A 17,172-nucleotide genomic window follows, 5' to 3' on the forward strand; every position below is an offset into this window, starting at 1 on the left:
CGAACCATCCTCTCCACTCGCTCTCGTGTATTAATAGTGTAAGCAGGGGGGGGACAGTCGCCTATACCGTACTAATTCATGTCGATAGGCCGCAATCCCTTTATCAACCTAAAATAAAAGCGCAGATATGGATATGTGCTCGTACCTTAAACTTAAACTTAGCTAAAAACATAGTCAACATAACAATTTTAGTAAAACACAAGATATTATTATTAATTGCATACTTTCTTATAGTGCTGGCTAGTGCTTATCCTCTAAAAATTCCTGTAAAGTGTAGTAGGATTTTTCTACAAGGTATTTAGTAAGTGCAGTTTTAAATGTTTGACCTTTTAAGCTTTTAATTAAATCTGGACTTTTATTATATATTTTGATGCACATCGCATAAGGCCCGGAATGGAATATTTTCAAGGTAGAGGTTGGCAAAGCTAATCGGTTTTGATATCGTAAATTATGCGGTCGGGTGAAATGATCTTTAGCTAGAGAGAAGAAAGTTAAGTTAGAGTTAACAAATGTACAAATTTCTAAAATATATAATCCGGGTAAGGTTAATATTCCTAAATTTTTAAAAAATGGTCGGCAGCTGACTCGTGCTTTTATATTTGCGAGAATCCTGATACATTTTTTCTGTAAAATGAAAAGACTGTTAGAGTTGGTGCTGTTTCCCCAAAGAACTATCCCATACCGCAGCCAAGCGTGTGCGTACGCATAATAGGCGGAGGTTGCAGTTTTAGTGTCGGTAGTTCTTTTCAATTCGTACAGCGCGTAAGTAAACCTATTCAATTTACTAGCAATTTGTTGTATGTGATTTTTCCAGTTTATATGTGTATCTATATTCAAGCCTAATAATGGAAAATGGTCTACAGTGTCTAATATTGAATTATTGTAACAAAAATCTATTTTTAATGGTTGCTTTTGGTGAGGTCGAAATTGCATAATTTTGGTTTTCTTTAGGTTTAGTTCTAAGTTATGATCACTTAACCAGGAAATGACTGTATTAAGGATGCATTCTAAGTTATTATTCGCCGTCAGGCTGGATGAGCATGGAAAAACTATAGATATATCGTCCGCAAACAGGATGCTTGGCGAATCTATCACATTAGGTAGCTCATTTATATATATTAAAAATAATAGACACCCCAAAACGCTTCCCTGTGGTATTGATTTGTTTATTTCTGCTTTAAATGATCTTGTTTTTGTAATCATTCCAGTCGTAAAGTTGTAATGCTCAACCTCGACGTATTGTATCCGGTTTTTAAGATAGGATGCAAACCAACTCGTGCACATCGTCCACATAAAAAGTAAAGACAGTGCTGCAAACGGAAAATTGAGGCTGGTTTAAACTTAAGAAGACTGAATTCAAGCGGTCTCACTTCTCTTTGCAGCCCTGTTTTTAGTTTTTATGTGGTTTGAGCTGGGAAGCAAATCCAGTAAAGTAAAAGAATACCTGTGACTATTAATAGCTATACGTATGGATGGATATATACATCAATGGTACTAGTTAGGAAATGCAGACGGCGCTTCAAAACAGTCTGCATGAATGAGATGAGAGAGGGCTCTCTTTTCCCCCGTATATTATACTACTCTTTGAGTGTAAGTGTCAAAGGGACCGCACCGCACGACGCGAACTTCGAGTTACGGGATTCGTAGTAGCCCTGCTGCACGGACGGTGGCATTCTGATTTTGGTTTTGTGACTGTTTTATCTGTGGTTGGTTAAAGTCAAAAGATCCTGAAAGGTCAGATTGTGGTTCCGGTCGGGATAAAATAAATTAAAATATTGTTTACATAATATTACTTAACATCAAGTTTAGCTAGTGAAGATGACCTTTAATGTATAATAGCATTTGTCACGATGGTATTCGAGTCTGTCTCGCGCACAGTTCGTATTCTTCTTCTCGGAGAACCTGGAGTAGGCAAAACTTCACTAATTCTTTCTTTGGTGACTGAAGAGTTTTCAGATCATGTGCCGCCTAAAGCTGAAGAAATCACTATTCCTGCTGATGTTACCCCGGAGCAAGTGCCAACCAATATTGTGGACATCTGCAGTAAGTACTAAAGCCCTTGTAACTACAATAATTGATCCAGAAATTTAAGAGTAGAATAAAAAGGAAACATTACATTTTTAGTGGCAGAACAATCATTAGAACAAGTCGCAGAAGAGATTGAAAAAGCTCATGTAATATGCATAGTATTTTCCGTTGAAAAACAAGAAACTCTGAATAAAATTGCCTCATATTGGTTGCCTTTTGTGAGGGAAAACTGCCCAGACGACCACAGGAAACCTGTAATTCTAGTTGGAAACAAGATAGACTTGATTGACTACTCTGTGATTGATGTAAGTTATAATCCTTGTCTTATAAATTTTCATATTTATTACATCATAAACATTTTTACTATCTGTTTATGTTGTGTTGTACAGAATATTTGGGATATAGCAGAAGAATATCCAGAAGTGGACCGATGCATAGAATGCTCTGCAAAAACATTGACAAATGTCTCGGAAATGTTTTATAATGCACAGAAGGCTGTACTGCACCCTATCACACCCATATATTGTATTGATGAACAAGAGGTAAGGAATTATTTTCAACTCTGTTGACCTCTTTTATACTTTAAAACAGAAATGCAATTCTTTCATTTAACTTCATTAACTTGTTTCACAATTTTTACAAAGCTGACTGAAACCAATGTCATTTTATTTTTAGTTCAATTACTAATATAACAGCCACATACATCTAGAACAGGTCAACTACCACTTTCATTGCCAACAACTGTTTTCTTGTTTTCTAGTTGACGGAAAAATGTAAAAAAGCTCTTTCAAGAATATTTAGGATCTGTGACCTGGATGGAGATGGACTTATGGATGACTATGAAATAACTATTTTCCAAAAAAAATGCTTTGATACTCCTCTTCAATTACAGGTAAATGGTCATAAAAAATAATTTGGTTGTCTATGTTCAGATATACAAACCTTTTTTTTTTCTTTTCTAGGTTTTAGATGAAGTAAAATCCGTAATTGCGCAAAACATAGCAGGAGGTATAGAGAATGATTGCATCACATTAAAGGGATTCATTTTTTTGCACTGTTTGTTTATTCAAAGGGGAAGAAATGAAACAACATGGACAGTACTCCGCAAGTTTGGATATGATGAGTCTTTAGAATTAATGCACAGTTACTTATATGCAAAGTAAGATCTATCTTCTTTTTTTTAATCTGATTATGCAACTGATCTGTTTTATTTAAAATATATCATGATATTTTCTGCAGCATTAAGGTACCTGCAGGCTGTTCGTCAGAACTATCATACAAAGGCCAACAGTTTCTGACACAAGTGTTTGAAAAGTATGACCAGGACAAGGATGGCATGCTCAATCCCACAGAATTGAAAAATGTATTCTCCAGTTGCCCGCGGATTCCTTGGCACAATTTGCGATATACTGTACCTACTAATGAAAAGGTTGGTGTAACTCCCATTGTTTGGTACTTTCTTAATCAAAGAACTTAAGAAAGAATGTATTTTGGTACATATGTGATACTCTACTTACCATATCTATTATTAAACGAAAGTGAACAATTAATTTATTTAATTCAAAATTCAGTTATAGGTCTCTACTCACTACACCATAGCATGCCATGGCCATGACCGTTATAGGAAAGTGTCAGGAACATGAGAAGTGATGGCGACAGTTGGTTAGGAAACATGCTAGTGGGCATAGTCTCATACTTTTCAATACAAATAATATATTTTTGCCTGACACCTTGCTGTTACAATCATAGTATGATATGGTGTAATATAGAACCTTAAGTGTTACAGTACTGGCCAAAAAGATATCACCTTTACGTTTTTTTACCTAAACTTTTTTATATAGTAAATTAAGTTGGTTTTAATTAAAACATCAGGTACCATGCATGATTTAGACTCTTTGTGCAACTAATGAGAAAACCTGGCCACACATTTTTTTTACATTTATATTCTTATATTTTTCAAAATCGCCAATTTTGTTTACTCATGAGTTAATGTACATTTATCATTACAATAATCAAACATACTATTGTATATTAACAATCTGAATATGCCAAAGACTTGTAGTTCAAAAAACTTGGATGACCATCAGTGAAAAGCTGTTGCTGCAGGCCATAAGCAAGGGCCTACTCACAGGGAACTTTCGGAGCAATTTGGTATTTCCAGATCAGCAGTAACCTAGTTACTTAAGTGTTTAAAGACTACAAAATGTATAGTTAATAAGAAAATACGTGGTCGACCGCCAGTGGCGTAGCTAGGTAACCTAGGGCCCTGGGGCAAATAAAAAAATGGGGCCCACTGCTATTAAAACTGGTAAGGTTTTTTTGAAGTAAAAACATCATATATACAAATACTTTAAAAATGCTAAGCAACTTTATCATCAGCTATAAAGCAGAATTTCGAGGGCCCCCTGAGCTTGAGGGCCCCGGGGCACTGCCCCGCCTAGCCCCTTGGTAGCTACGCCACTGTCGACCGCGTTGCACTATTTCTGTCGTCAATCGTAATATTTTGCGTATGTCTCGTATTAATCCACGTTTAGTGGCCTCAGACATTACTAAGGAAGTATCGGTCGCTGGGCACCCTAATCCTTCCATACGAACTGTGTGGCGTCGCCTGCAGCACGCCGGACCTATGTCGTCATTATATGGATCAAGTCATTTTTAGAGATGTAGTCCATTTTACTACCTAGTCAAATCATGATGTAGTCATATAGCAATTCCGGCATTCTGCGATGAAGCACATTTGCGATGTAGCCGCTACGCGAAGTGGCCATTTTACGATCTAGACGTACTAGGATCCCGTCATTTAGCGATTTAGGCTTTTTACGATGAAGCACATTTGCGATGCAGCCCTTATGCAATGTGGTCATTTTGCGATCTAGTCATACTCCATGTAGTATGTTTTCAATTATTTCGTTATTGTTCTGCAAATGGATATTGTTTGCAATTAATTACTAAATGATTTCAGTTGTTAAAACACTGTTTCTTTCCAGGGATACCTAACTCTGCAAGGCTGGATGTGTCGATGGACTCTAATGACACTACTGGATCTACAGAATACAAGTGCCTATTTAGCATACCTAGGCTTTAACTTCCTAGAAAATGAGTCACAAAAAGCGGCTATACATAGTAAGGGCTTTATTTATTTAGGGATAAGTACTACATTTTAAAACACGAAATTGATATTTGTATACTTACAAATGTAAATTCTTATATTTTGTGACAAGTATTTATTTAATATGCCTGCTGTGTTTTTTCTGCTTCAACTCCAATTTATGGAAGTAGGAACTTCAATCTTACTATTTAGTAGCTGGTTCCCACGACTTTGTTTATGATTATTTTTTATTGCTATGCTTTTTCATGTGTAAATCCAGGTTTGCAAACTAAATTTCATAAAAATTCTAAATTTTTTGCCTGAAAAGTAACAAACATGCATGACATTCTCACAAACTTTCAAAAAAGTGCGAAATGACAATGCTCATATTTATCTTCATATTACTGTTTCAAAGCAAGTCCTCATAAAAACAGAGTTACATCAATATTGATTTTAGGCAGCACATGTCAACATATTATTGGCAACATTTCAATATGATGACGTGTTACGGAATGCCAAGCATGGACACACTAACAATAATATTGATTGATACTACTATTCTATTACTCAATTTTTAGACGTTGTAACCGGATTATCGCGCGTGTCTGTAACTAATTTAAATTCCAAACTGTCAATCGCTTGACATATCTCAGGGTCACTTGTAAGAGACAATACATCATTTCATGATACTTGAATATCACCAAAATAAATTTAAACAAAGAACTTGCTAGTAGGAACAACCGTGGTAACAATGTAGTAAGTATACATAACTTAAGTATGTTGTATTGTACATACTACAGTACTGTACCCTACAAATTGCAGTTTAGGAATATCGACCGCGAGTGTATCGGCAAGTCGGCACCAGACACCGGATGTTGTGTAACATCCAGAGTTAAAACTTGGCATAACTAATGTGTTTCTAGCTCGTCTAGTATGTAAACGTTGTAAATATGTAAATATTGAGAAGAAAAATATACAACAAAGCGATGGTGACTATTAACAGAGTCGGATCTACAATTTGACCATTTTCGGATTATTACGTCAAAGTCAATATAAAACAGTATATTTGACTTTGGCACAATAATTGCAGATCCGACTGTTAATAGTCACCGTCGAAAGAAAAATTAAGTTCTAATCTCATAACTACGTTAGTTGAAAGATATTATTTATCAGGCATAAAGTTAATTTTTGTTGTTGTTATGTGCAATCAAGAGTTTCCATAGATACAAAATTAAAAACTTATTTAAATTCCCCTTTTATAATAATTTCAGTAACTCGTGAGAAGAAGGTGGATATTGCTAAGAAGCAGTCGAGCCGCAACGTGTACCAGTGCCACGTGATCGGGCCGAGGTCCTGCGGGAAGACGTCCATTTGCAGAAGCTTCCTTGGCATAGCCCAGAAGGTGACATCTCATACTTTGAACCTATACTTTTATAATTTCCCTGCTGCTAACTGCATGCATTTTAACGAACGAGTTGCGCGCGATTCGATTTAGATATGATAATTATACGATTGTTTGATAAATGTGTTGTTTATTGTCACTGTGGGTGATTTACGATTATGTCATCAAAATGCATTGATTGTGACTCAACAGCGTAATACCTACATTATAAAATACTAGCCTGTTACCCGCGACTCTGTCCGCATCGAATTCTTTTATCGCTATCCCGGGGGAAATATGCAATTTCCCGGGATAAAAATCACTCAAACTATCTGTATACCGAATTTCATCTAAATCGGTTCAGCGGCTTAGACGTGATGCAGTAACAAATAAACAAACAAACAGACTTACAAACATTCGCATTTAAGTATAATATTAGTAGGATTTCAATTTTCTTTTGTCCCCTCCCTACCCTCTACGAGTTCTACGATTTAAAACGAATGAGTATTTTTTGTATACTTTTGTGTGTACTCTATTTTTTCTAACATGGTTCAAATGACATATGATGGTTATGTAACTTTGTAAGGCGGAAACTTTTTTTTTATTTTTTCCAACAGAGATATAATGCTTCAAAAAATTAAATCACATTAAAACTACTGATTGTACAAATATTTGAACTCGGATTCGCTAACAAATTGTTAAGTTACTGCGTAGGCACTGTGTTATATTAAATTACTTTCTTTAACGAACGCCTTTACAACCTTGTTTCAATAGGCCGCAATGCCCGCAATTGCTACAGGTGAGGGTTATCGGTAAATTTAAAAGCGGTAAAATAAACGAACTTATTATTTTTCATCACACTTGCTCGTCAATGACGTTATTCCATGCCTGGGCAATGGCCTCAATTGTTGCCGCGGGATTTATACTTTTACGTATAGTTTTCCTCCCCAAGGGAGTTATGACTAGTTTTAAAAAGTTAGTAGGTTCGTCATTTCAAACTAAAGAGGTTTCAAATCAGCTAACGTTTTATTTACATCTTTAAAACTTTTTTTTTAATCGACTGGATGGCAAACGAGCAAGTGGGTCTCCTGATGGTAAGAGATCACCACCGGCCATAGACACCTGCAACAGCAGGGGGATTGCAGATGCATTGCTAAACTAGAGGCCTAAGATGGGATACCTCTAGTGCCAGTAATTTCACCGACTGTCTTACTCTCCACGCCGAAACACAACAGTGCAAGCACTGCTGCTTCACGGCAGGATTAGCAAGCATGATGGTGGTAGCAATCCGGGCGGACCTTGCACAAGGTCCGACCACCTGCAAACCTGCTGCACTTAGCTATAACCTAATTTTACACCATAAAAATTTGCCACGCTTCATGAAACTTCGTTATTTTTATATTTTTAATTTATATCAAATTACTTTGCAATAAGTTTAGTAATTTTTTTTTTTAGCATATTGTAATAATCTGGCCGTAAAACCATTCTAATTCTAAACTAAACACGGTTCTTAGTTTGTCTATGGTAGACGACTCGAAAAAAGTGAGAATCAGGGGGGCTACCACGAAATTCGAAAATCGATGCAGTTGCACAACTCAAGCTTTACGGCCGAACTGGCGCGATGCGCGGTGGGTATTTTAAGCCCCGCCCGTCGCGGTAGGTATTCCGTGGAATGATTTTTCGGGCTTAGTTACGCTTCTAGAGAAAGAAAGAAAGAAAGATTTATTTTGGCTCCATAAGTACCACCTAAGACTAAGATTAAAACTAGCACTTAAACTATGTTACTTGGTGACACGGCAGGATACCAAAAAGGGTCTCCACTCAGCATGTGTTGCCGCACATTATGCGCAGCAACGCTGGTTTTCTGTGGAGCCCAAAGAGAGAGAATTATTATTCGTAGGTTTAAACCAGGGTTAGTCAAAGTGGGGTACGCGAACCCCTAGGGGTTCGCTATTCGACGGTAGGGGTTCGCGACAAGGTTTACGTGACTCCAAAAACCACCAGGCTGCAAGACTAGCAAGATGATTAAGATTGGTTTTTGGAGTCTTTTTGTATTTTTTATTTCAACTCCAAATTTGTTACTTATTTGTTTGTTATTTGTTGTTGTTTCTTTCAGTTTGTATTTTCGTTGGCAAGATGATTCTTACCTATATTTGTTACCTTTTATTAAAATAAATAATATAGGTACATTATGTTATGATGATGATTGAAATAAAAATAACCTTAGTTTCTCCAACAGTCAATTTTATTACTTTCTTTGGGGGGTTTAAACCAACAAATAATGCTATTGCCACTTTTAGCATTGTATAATCCATTCAAGATAACATTTGACTCTAGAAGATCACAGAAGACGGGGTTCTAAACATTTTTTGTGAAGTCGTAATAATGGTGATGATTTTGATGATAACGATTAATAAAAGAAGTAATAAGATGAAGTCATAATTTTGTTTATTTTGTAAGTAGATAAATACGTAATGTACTTACAAAATAACACAATATTAATACTTAACTTGCTACATAATATTAATTCGATCTATATTTATACATTTAATAACTGTGTTTCGTGGGCTCATCCACTCTCATTCCCTGTTTAAAATTATTCTACACGTAGTTCCTGCTATGAAGTTTAAGCTTTTTTCCATTCCAAATTTCATCAAATTTGGTGCAGTGCTTTTGTTGTGAAAAGTTAACTATTTGTAGGTATGTGATTAAAGGTCACGTTTAGATCCAAACTGGCGATTAAAAACTATAAATAATGTACAGAATATTTCTTGAGTTAATAATATTATAAACGTTTCGTTTCTTACAGAATGTTGTTTACCTCTGCCTCTTTTGGTATATTATATAGGAAGACTTTTTTGTTTTTAACAAAATAGAATATATATATTTTTTTCAATTATGATATGAAAAATAGCAAAGTTAATCTCACTAATATTTATTATAAATGCGAAAGAAAGCTTGTAAGTATGTATGTAGGTAACCTCTTCACGTCTTAACCACTAAACCGATTTAGATGAAATTCGGTATGCAGATAGTACAAATCCCGGGTAAGGTCATAGAATAGTTTTTATTCCAGAAAATAGCATAGTTCCATATTCCCTATATTTAAAATCACAATTTTTCACATTCAGAAAACTCTTTAAAATGGGCAGTATCTAAGCGATCCGAACACTGGTTCTAGATCTATCTACGCACGGCTCTATTTAGGTAAATGTAAAGTTTTATGTGACTGACCCAATGTCAACTATAAATTGCCTACGCGGTAACTAACTAAACATTACGCTTTAAATATAAAGCATGCACTGCAGTGAACTTGGCTTTACGAATTCGGGTTGCGCTATTGTTATCTGCATCGCTCTTTAACTCTGGGAAATACTTCAGCAAATACACCGAATCCATAATGAAATGACGTTACATTTCAGAAAATAAAGCCGAGCACACACGAGCGCGGCGGCGGCGACTGCACAGATAACTGCTGCATTAACACTGTACAGGTGTATGGCCAAGAGAAGAGTCTCGTGCTAAAGGAGATCCCGATCACACGCGTCTCAGACCCGCTGGAGCCCCACGAGGTCAACTGTGACGTCGCCTGTCTCGTCTATGATGTCTCTGCCTCCCGCTCATTCGAGTACATCGCGAGAATTTATATTGTAAGTGCATCTTAGAGTGTAGATCCCTGTAGCCCCTATATACGAGCGTTTTGACCGCTTGAGTAAACGTCATTTCCAACCCACGTTTATTAGCACAACGGAGGCATAAGTCGCAAAAAAATTGATCACGCTAGACTTGCATCGGTATTGTCTTTAGTTTTCATAAAACTTAAACCTTAAGCATCATCTCTTATAATAACACTTTCCGCAAAAGCATGCTAGAATGCGCACACCACGTAGCCGCGTGATCCCGACCGCCATACGAAAGAACACGAATCCAGTTGCGGGTTCAATTCTAGTTTCAGCAGATTTTCTGCCGCCGAAACGAATGTTACCTACCGCCATCCCCGCACATTTACATTTACGCTACACAAACTACAAGCGCCGTTAAAATTTCAGAAATACTTCGCCGAAAGTCACATCCCGGTGTTGATAGTGGGCACCAAATGCGATGCGCTGCTAGCTCGGCAGGAGTACATTCTGCAGCCGGAAGTGTTTTGCAGCAAGTACCAGCTGCTGCCGCCGCAAGCCTTCCACATTCGCGAAAACAGGCACGACGTGTTCGTCAAACTCGCCACCATGGCCGCCTTTCCGTAAGCATACACATTTCATTTTAACCTACCAGCAGTGCTGGCCCCAACTTTTGGTAGGGGTAGAGTGAAGTTATCTTTGGCGCCCTTTGATCGCCTCAAGCTGCTGCCTAATTCTCGTCAGCTGGCGCCTAGAGCCACCGCTCCACTCGCTCTACCGGCGCCAGCTTGCTACCAGTACATCAACCACTACCTTCGCAAGGCACCTGTGGTCGATATTTCGACTAATCTAAACAGATGCACGCACGAATGGATTGAACGAAAGTAATGTCACTTTGACATTTTCGTAGGAAACTGACTGATGCATGTTATTTTCATATTTTTATTTGTTTGACAGATACTTTCATTCAATCATTCAACCCATTCGTGTTAGCTCTTGTGAATCGACATGTACCTAAACCTGTACTTACGTAATCCAAATATATATTTTTAGAAAAATTATAAGTAAAAAAAAAACTAAAATCAAGTTTCTTAAATACTCTAAAAAAGAAAATAAACTTCAGGTACGAATTTTTTACATTACACAATTTATTATGATATAAAAGCTTCTCGTTGTTCCATAATATATAGATACTCATACATACTTTTTAGGGTTTCGTACCCAAAGGGTGCCAACGGAACCCTATTACTAAGACTCCGCTGTCTGTCTGTCTGTCACAGGGCTCTATCTCTTGAGCCGTAATAGCTAGGCACTTGAAATTTTCACAGATTATGTAACAGTGGCCGCTACAACAACAAATACTAAAAATAAAATAAAGTTACAAATTAAAGGGGGTCGTCATGCTGCCAAGATGACGGCCGTCAGTTGCTAGGGGCAACGCCCGTGACCCTATGTTGTTAAATGTTTAATTACTTATTAATTTGCGATTTTATTAGTGCTATTTTATAAAACCTTCGATAATTATAATAATTGTCTCTAAGACCGTGGTTTATTTTTTGTGCAGCATTAAGACTAAATAACAATTTATGATCCACAAACCTCCGACACGCACTACACACACTTCACAAAAGCCAACTTCAATTAAGCACTCACAGCCGCTGTATGTAATGTTTTTTACATTAAAAAGTGTCCGTTATAATTCATACTAAGTAACACTATTTATTTACAAGGTCAAAATTTAAAATCAGGTTAAGATTAATTCACTAATTCATAATAAGTACGCGCCATTCGGCCGAATTAGCGCGTTCAGCCACTTTTAATTTTTTCTGCCTATGGCAGGCGTATGGCAAGAGTCTAAAGCGCTATTCAGCCTCCGACAGGGCGACAGCCAAAGAGGATGAGAATTTAAAATTGTTCTTTATTAAAAATACTTGCACAGTAGTGCTCACATTTTGGTGATATGTTTTTATTAACTTGTAATATAATGTAACTACTCGTAGTTATGTTTGTTCGGGTGGAATTAATATTTCAACTTAAATTTGAAGTGGATATCTTCAACAGATTGAGCTGAAATTTTGCATGCATGTATAAATCCGATGACAATGCAATATTATTATGACGTAGAGCTGATCTGATGATGAAGTTAGATGTTGGCCATAGGAACTCTGTAATAAAACGACACGACCGCATCGGTTTTAGTCTCATTTGATTCGTCTTGACGACTACCTACTTTGGTAACCAGGGGCAAAAAGTACCGCCAACAAAAAAGCTTGTATTAGATTTTTTTACAAAAAATTATTACTGAACTATTTGTTTTTAAAACATTGTACGGAGGTGCGGAACCCTTCATGCGCGAGTCGCTCGCACTCGCACTTGACCGATTTTTTCATAAATATCGCAACAAAGCTTTTAAACCATGGCAAGTTGGCGGTAATAAATTGACTGGCTTGGGTTCCCTAAACTTTGTTTTCTTCTTTTTAGAGCATGCAAGTAAAATTATTCTTAGAAATGATTTTTGTCAAATGAAAAAAAAAAACATTTCTAATGATAACAATCAATCTACATGACAATACATTTTTATGAAAATAAATGTATTTTCATAGTCATGTAGATTGAATGTACGTAGTTTCGAGTCTATATGGATGTTCGGCACATGAAGTAGTATATAGTCTGTTATTTGCTATCTTTTCACACTTGGACCTTCGGTCCTAAGGGTCACTGTTTTGGAGATGATTTTTATTTTATTTTTTCTTAAATTTCCCGAAATCCCGCCTTAGAGTTAGTTTATGTTACGGAGGTTCCCACGCGAGAGGTATTAATTGAAAGGATAGACGCAGGTTTTATTACAATGGAAGCCGAAATGCGGCTAGCTACCGTAACTGTTCAAGTGAGAAAGAGATGTCGGGCGTGCATTAGGAACGGGAGAACAGTTCAAACAAAATTTGTAAACTAAAACATAGCTAAGTATGAAATAAAGTTAAATTTGTTTAACCATAAAAAAAAAACAATCATTAAAAATATAAAGTTGCTTTCCTCGCTGATTCCAAACAATTTCCGCCCTATGGACGGAATATCCCCGTAATTTGATTCAGATTTATTTTTTATCAATGTGTAGCATATCGTTAGAAAGGTCACAAGCTAGAGAAGTATTAAAAAATAACTTCTCAATAGTCTTTAGTTTTTTAATAATTGAATTTCGAAGTTGGATTTTTTTCACACAATCACTAATTTTGTGGAATAAAAAATCTCGTAGGTCCCTTTGAAACTATCAATTAGAATAAAAACTATTATTATTATTATTACGTATTACGTACGAATATTACGAAGTTATTATTATTAAATACGATTTTTTTTACATAAATTAATGAAAAAAGTTACGAACGTTTTAAGGCGGGATTTCAGAAAATTTGAGAAAAGAACAAAAAAAAAAACATATCTCCAAATCCAAAACCCTGACCCTTAGGACCCAAGGTCCGAGGGTGAAAAGATAGCAAATAACCCCAACAATATCCCATACAAATTTGACGGTTCATGTACCAAACAACCTGTATATTGTATCTTTATTATTATTGCAATATAATGCCCTATCATTACTAGAATTTCTTACTGCCTATTGTAATCTATTGTTTAAAATAAAGACAATACGATTAATTGATCAGACCGTTATTTTAATTGTCTTTGTCAGTCAATTTCAAGCTGCTTGGATTTTATTCAGCAAACACAGGTAAGTTATGCATTGAGTAAGTACGAGTATCATAAGGCATGAGTCCTTAATAAAACAAAAATATTGCAAATCCATTATTTATTATTATATATCCACTTCTTGGGTTTTAACACTTGCATTAGCCGTGATGATTTTCATTATTACATTTGAAGAATCGAATATATTATAACTCCAGATAAGATCTCACGCAACGTTTTTTTTTTATCATGTAAGAACTGAAAATGACATATTTCCGATTGAAATAAAGGCTAATTAAATTGTACCTTAGTCTTAATAGTGCAGCTGTAACCAGACGCGGTAATGCACGCGCGAGTAATGACGGCTAAAAGACAGGCGAAATATTGCTAGATGACGATAGTATATTGCAGGTGGTAGGACCTTGTGCAAGGTCCGCCCGGATTGCTACCACCATCTTGCTCGCTAATCCTGCCGTGAAGCAGCAGTGCTTGCACTGTTGTGTTTCGGCGTGGAGAGTAAGACAGCCGGTGAAATTACTGGCACTTGAGGTATCCCATCTTAGGCCTCTAGGTTGGCAACGCATCTGCAATCCCCCTGGTGTTGCAGGTGGCTATGGGCGGTGGTGATCTCTTACCATCAGGAGACCCACTTGCTCGTTTGAGATCCAGTCGAATAAAAAAAAATATCATGAGGTTTTTTGACTTAATGTCAAAAATCCTCACGATACTAACGCCATCTAGCGATATTTCGCCTGTCTTTTAGCCCTCATTGTCAACCCGGAATGTACAGTCGAACCATTTGATTCCTGACCCACCGTAGAACGTTCTCACAGTAAGTGTCATAATAAATTCCCTTGCCAAGCAACAATGTCACTATGATTTTTCTACGAAAAGGTTCCACAGTGAGTAACGATTCAGTTGGTTCGAGTTTACAACAATAATGCAGGTGTACTGCGTATAAATAACATTAGGGCACTAATTATCAGTGTGTGTTTTATTTTCGTTCATTCCAGGTCGACAATTACACCGCATAAACCGCACCCCTGTAGTCAATCCTCTGTGTAAAGAATATATGTTTAAACTACATTTTCTGTTGTTTTTTGTCAACAGACACTTGAAGCACTTCACGAGTTTCGCGGGAGACAACTCATCGTGGTGGAAGGCGGGCATCGGCGTCGCCGCGGCCACGGTCATGGGGCTCGTGCTGATTAAGATATTTAGCTTTCAAAAACGATAATTCTACTGCCAACCCCTACAGGCAACCACTGATCCAGTTGATCCTTAAAGATAGACATTACAAAAGTCTTCTACTAGTAGACATCATCGTCACATCTTAAATTAAAAAAAATTATAATCTGGAGTACCGGGCTAAGAGACATTTTCAATGGACGAAAACCATGGGATATGTCATCTTCACAGTATTTGCTATCCGCATCCATTTCTAATAATTTACGCTTCCTCTCAGTGCCATCTTTTGGCCGATTTATCGTACATAACTTTGTCACTAAATAATAAAAACAACAATTATTTTGGACCTCATATTAATTTTTCATGAAACCGTTTGTTAAATTTTGTTTTTAATAATAATAAACTTAAAATCTAAATGTTATGTAACCTTCATTCGGTTTCACTGATGGTGCTCCCACATTGGCTGCTATAAATGTTCTAGCACCATAAGAATCTTTTTAGCCCTTTTTCAGGCATAGTGCATATAGCAACCACATAAATGTACACAAATATTCGACCTTACTAAACATACAATATGGTACAAAATCATTTGAATTTGTTAAAAACATTATTCGGTTTTTAAATTAATCCCTCATAAGTAAACAACATAAAACTATGATTTATTTTGTGGTAGTTCATCTTAATTCGCGGGGCCTGGAAAAGGGTTAAAAATCCTGAAAGTTTCGTTTACACCAGAAATCGGTTAGGTCTGATTAATGATTTAAGTCCAACTATGCATAAGGTATTTCTTAATTAGATCCAGTGGCGGGGATCCATATAACATTGTATTTAAAAGTATTAGAACTTCATGATTGATTTATAATATCTCACACCAAAGACATGCTTACTGCAGCTAAAATACATAGTATTTCATTTTCTTTTAGATGTAAATAAAATTTTATTTATTCCTGTTTATTGGTTTTCATTTTGATCCTCTGAAAACAGTAGTTTTTCTTAACTCCTATTGATTTTCAAAAAGTGAGCCGAGGAGTTAAAATATCTTTCGGCTTAGGTACCCTAATATGAGGTTCCTTGGAACAATTGGGTAGTTTCCTGGGTAAAAGAATCAGGTATTACCAGTAAAAGGTAAAGGTTAAGAGCCCGCAGCGATCTGCCATCCTGATGCAAGGTCATCCGTGAATCGCAGTAAATAATACATGATAATACCTTGAATAAAGTTATTAACTCATTGAAATTTCATTAACAATAAGTAATTTGTATTGTTTATTAGTTAATACATTGTATTTTAAAACATTTTAACTGCGTGCTTTTTGCTCTAATCTCAAAAACGGTCAAGCGTATGAAAAAATTTTAAAACAAAATTTGTCTCATTTTTTTTATAATAAATGTTAACATCACTGGTGGTGGATAGAAACCGAGATAATCGTGAAAAACTTATTCTTGTGGCCTTTGACCTAAAATAACTTATAGCGCAGACACGAGATTTTATGACACTTTCTTTTGCTCGATTTTTAATGAAAATTTGCACTTTAAAGTTTAATATTTTGCAAAAAAATCACTGAATCGAAAAATCTTTTTAGCAACCCTCCAATGGTTTTAAAAGACCTATCCAATGATACCCCACACTACAAGGCTGGATGAGAAAAAAAACACCCCCACTTTACGTATATACCTACTCTAAAAAAAATTGTTTAGCTTTTTTTATTGTACCATTTAGTCGGCATAGTTTACATATATATTCGTGCACAATTACAGCTTTCTAGCATTCATAGTGCCTGAGCAAACCCGCAGATGGACAGACAGACAGACAGACATGGCGAAACTATAAGGGTTCCGTTTTTGCCATTTTGGCTACGGAACCCTAAAAAGGTACTCTGTGGACAAACATTCGTATATACGAAGTGCCGTCGCAAACTACTGTTCACACATTCGCGGGTGAATCATTTTGACATTCGCACACGAATTGCACACGAACATGGAGGACGTGATAGTGGCGCCATGCGCGTTACATCTATTGAGCTAAATACAATGAGGGCTATCGCGTATGAATTCGCCACTAGAGGCGCTAGTGTAGCGTGAAGTCTCCGAAATGTCAAATCTCATAGTTTTTGGGTGAGCTACGCGGGTTTATTTATAATTCGAATAATTTTGTGAATATTCTGCAATATCTGAAATTAATTATGGCA

General features: G+C 36.4%; 1 protein-coding gene across 2 annotated transcripts; it reads left to right on the forward strand.

Annotated features, from left to right (window-relative positions):
- The first annotated feature begins 1,590 nt into the window (after positions 1-1,590).
- Positions 1,591-15,938, forward strand: Miro (mitochondrial Rho GTPase). Of its 2 annotated transcripts, XM_074087829.1 has the most exons (12): positions 1,591-2,043; positions 2,125-2,333; positions 2,418-2,570; positions 2,789-2,920; positions 2,991-3,187; positions 3,268-3,457; positions 5,016-5,151; positions 6,388-6,518; positions 9,920-10,147; positions 10,547-10,740; positions 13,803-13,841; positions 14,909-15,938. In XM_074087829.1, exons 1-12 carry the CDS (start codon positions 1,851-1,853, stop codon positions 15,033-15,035), a joined length of 1,929 nt encoding a protein of 642 aa, XP_073943930.1. In that variant the 5' UTR covers positions 1,591-1,850; the 3' UTR covers positions 15,036-15,938. The 2 variants fall into 2 exon arrangements, with proteins under 2 accessions (XP_073943930.1, XP_073943931.1); XM_074087830.1 differs by lacking the exon at positions 13,803-13,841 and having other exon boundaries at positions 1,592-2,043.
- Positions 15,939-17,172: the final 1,234 nt, after the last annotated feature.

The sequence above is a fragment of the Choristoneura fumiferana genome, chromosome 5 (assembly GCF_025370935.1).
Source record: "Choristoneura fumiferana chromosome 5, NRCan_CFum_1, whole genome shotgun sequence".
Lineage (NCBI taxonomy): Eukaryota > Metazoa > Arthropoda > Insecta > Lepidoptera > Tortricidae > Choristoneura > Choristoneura fumiferana.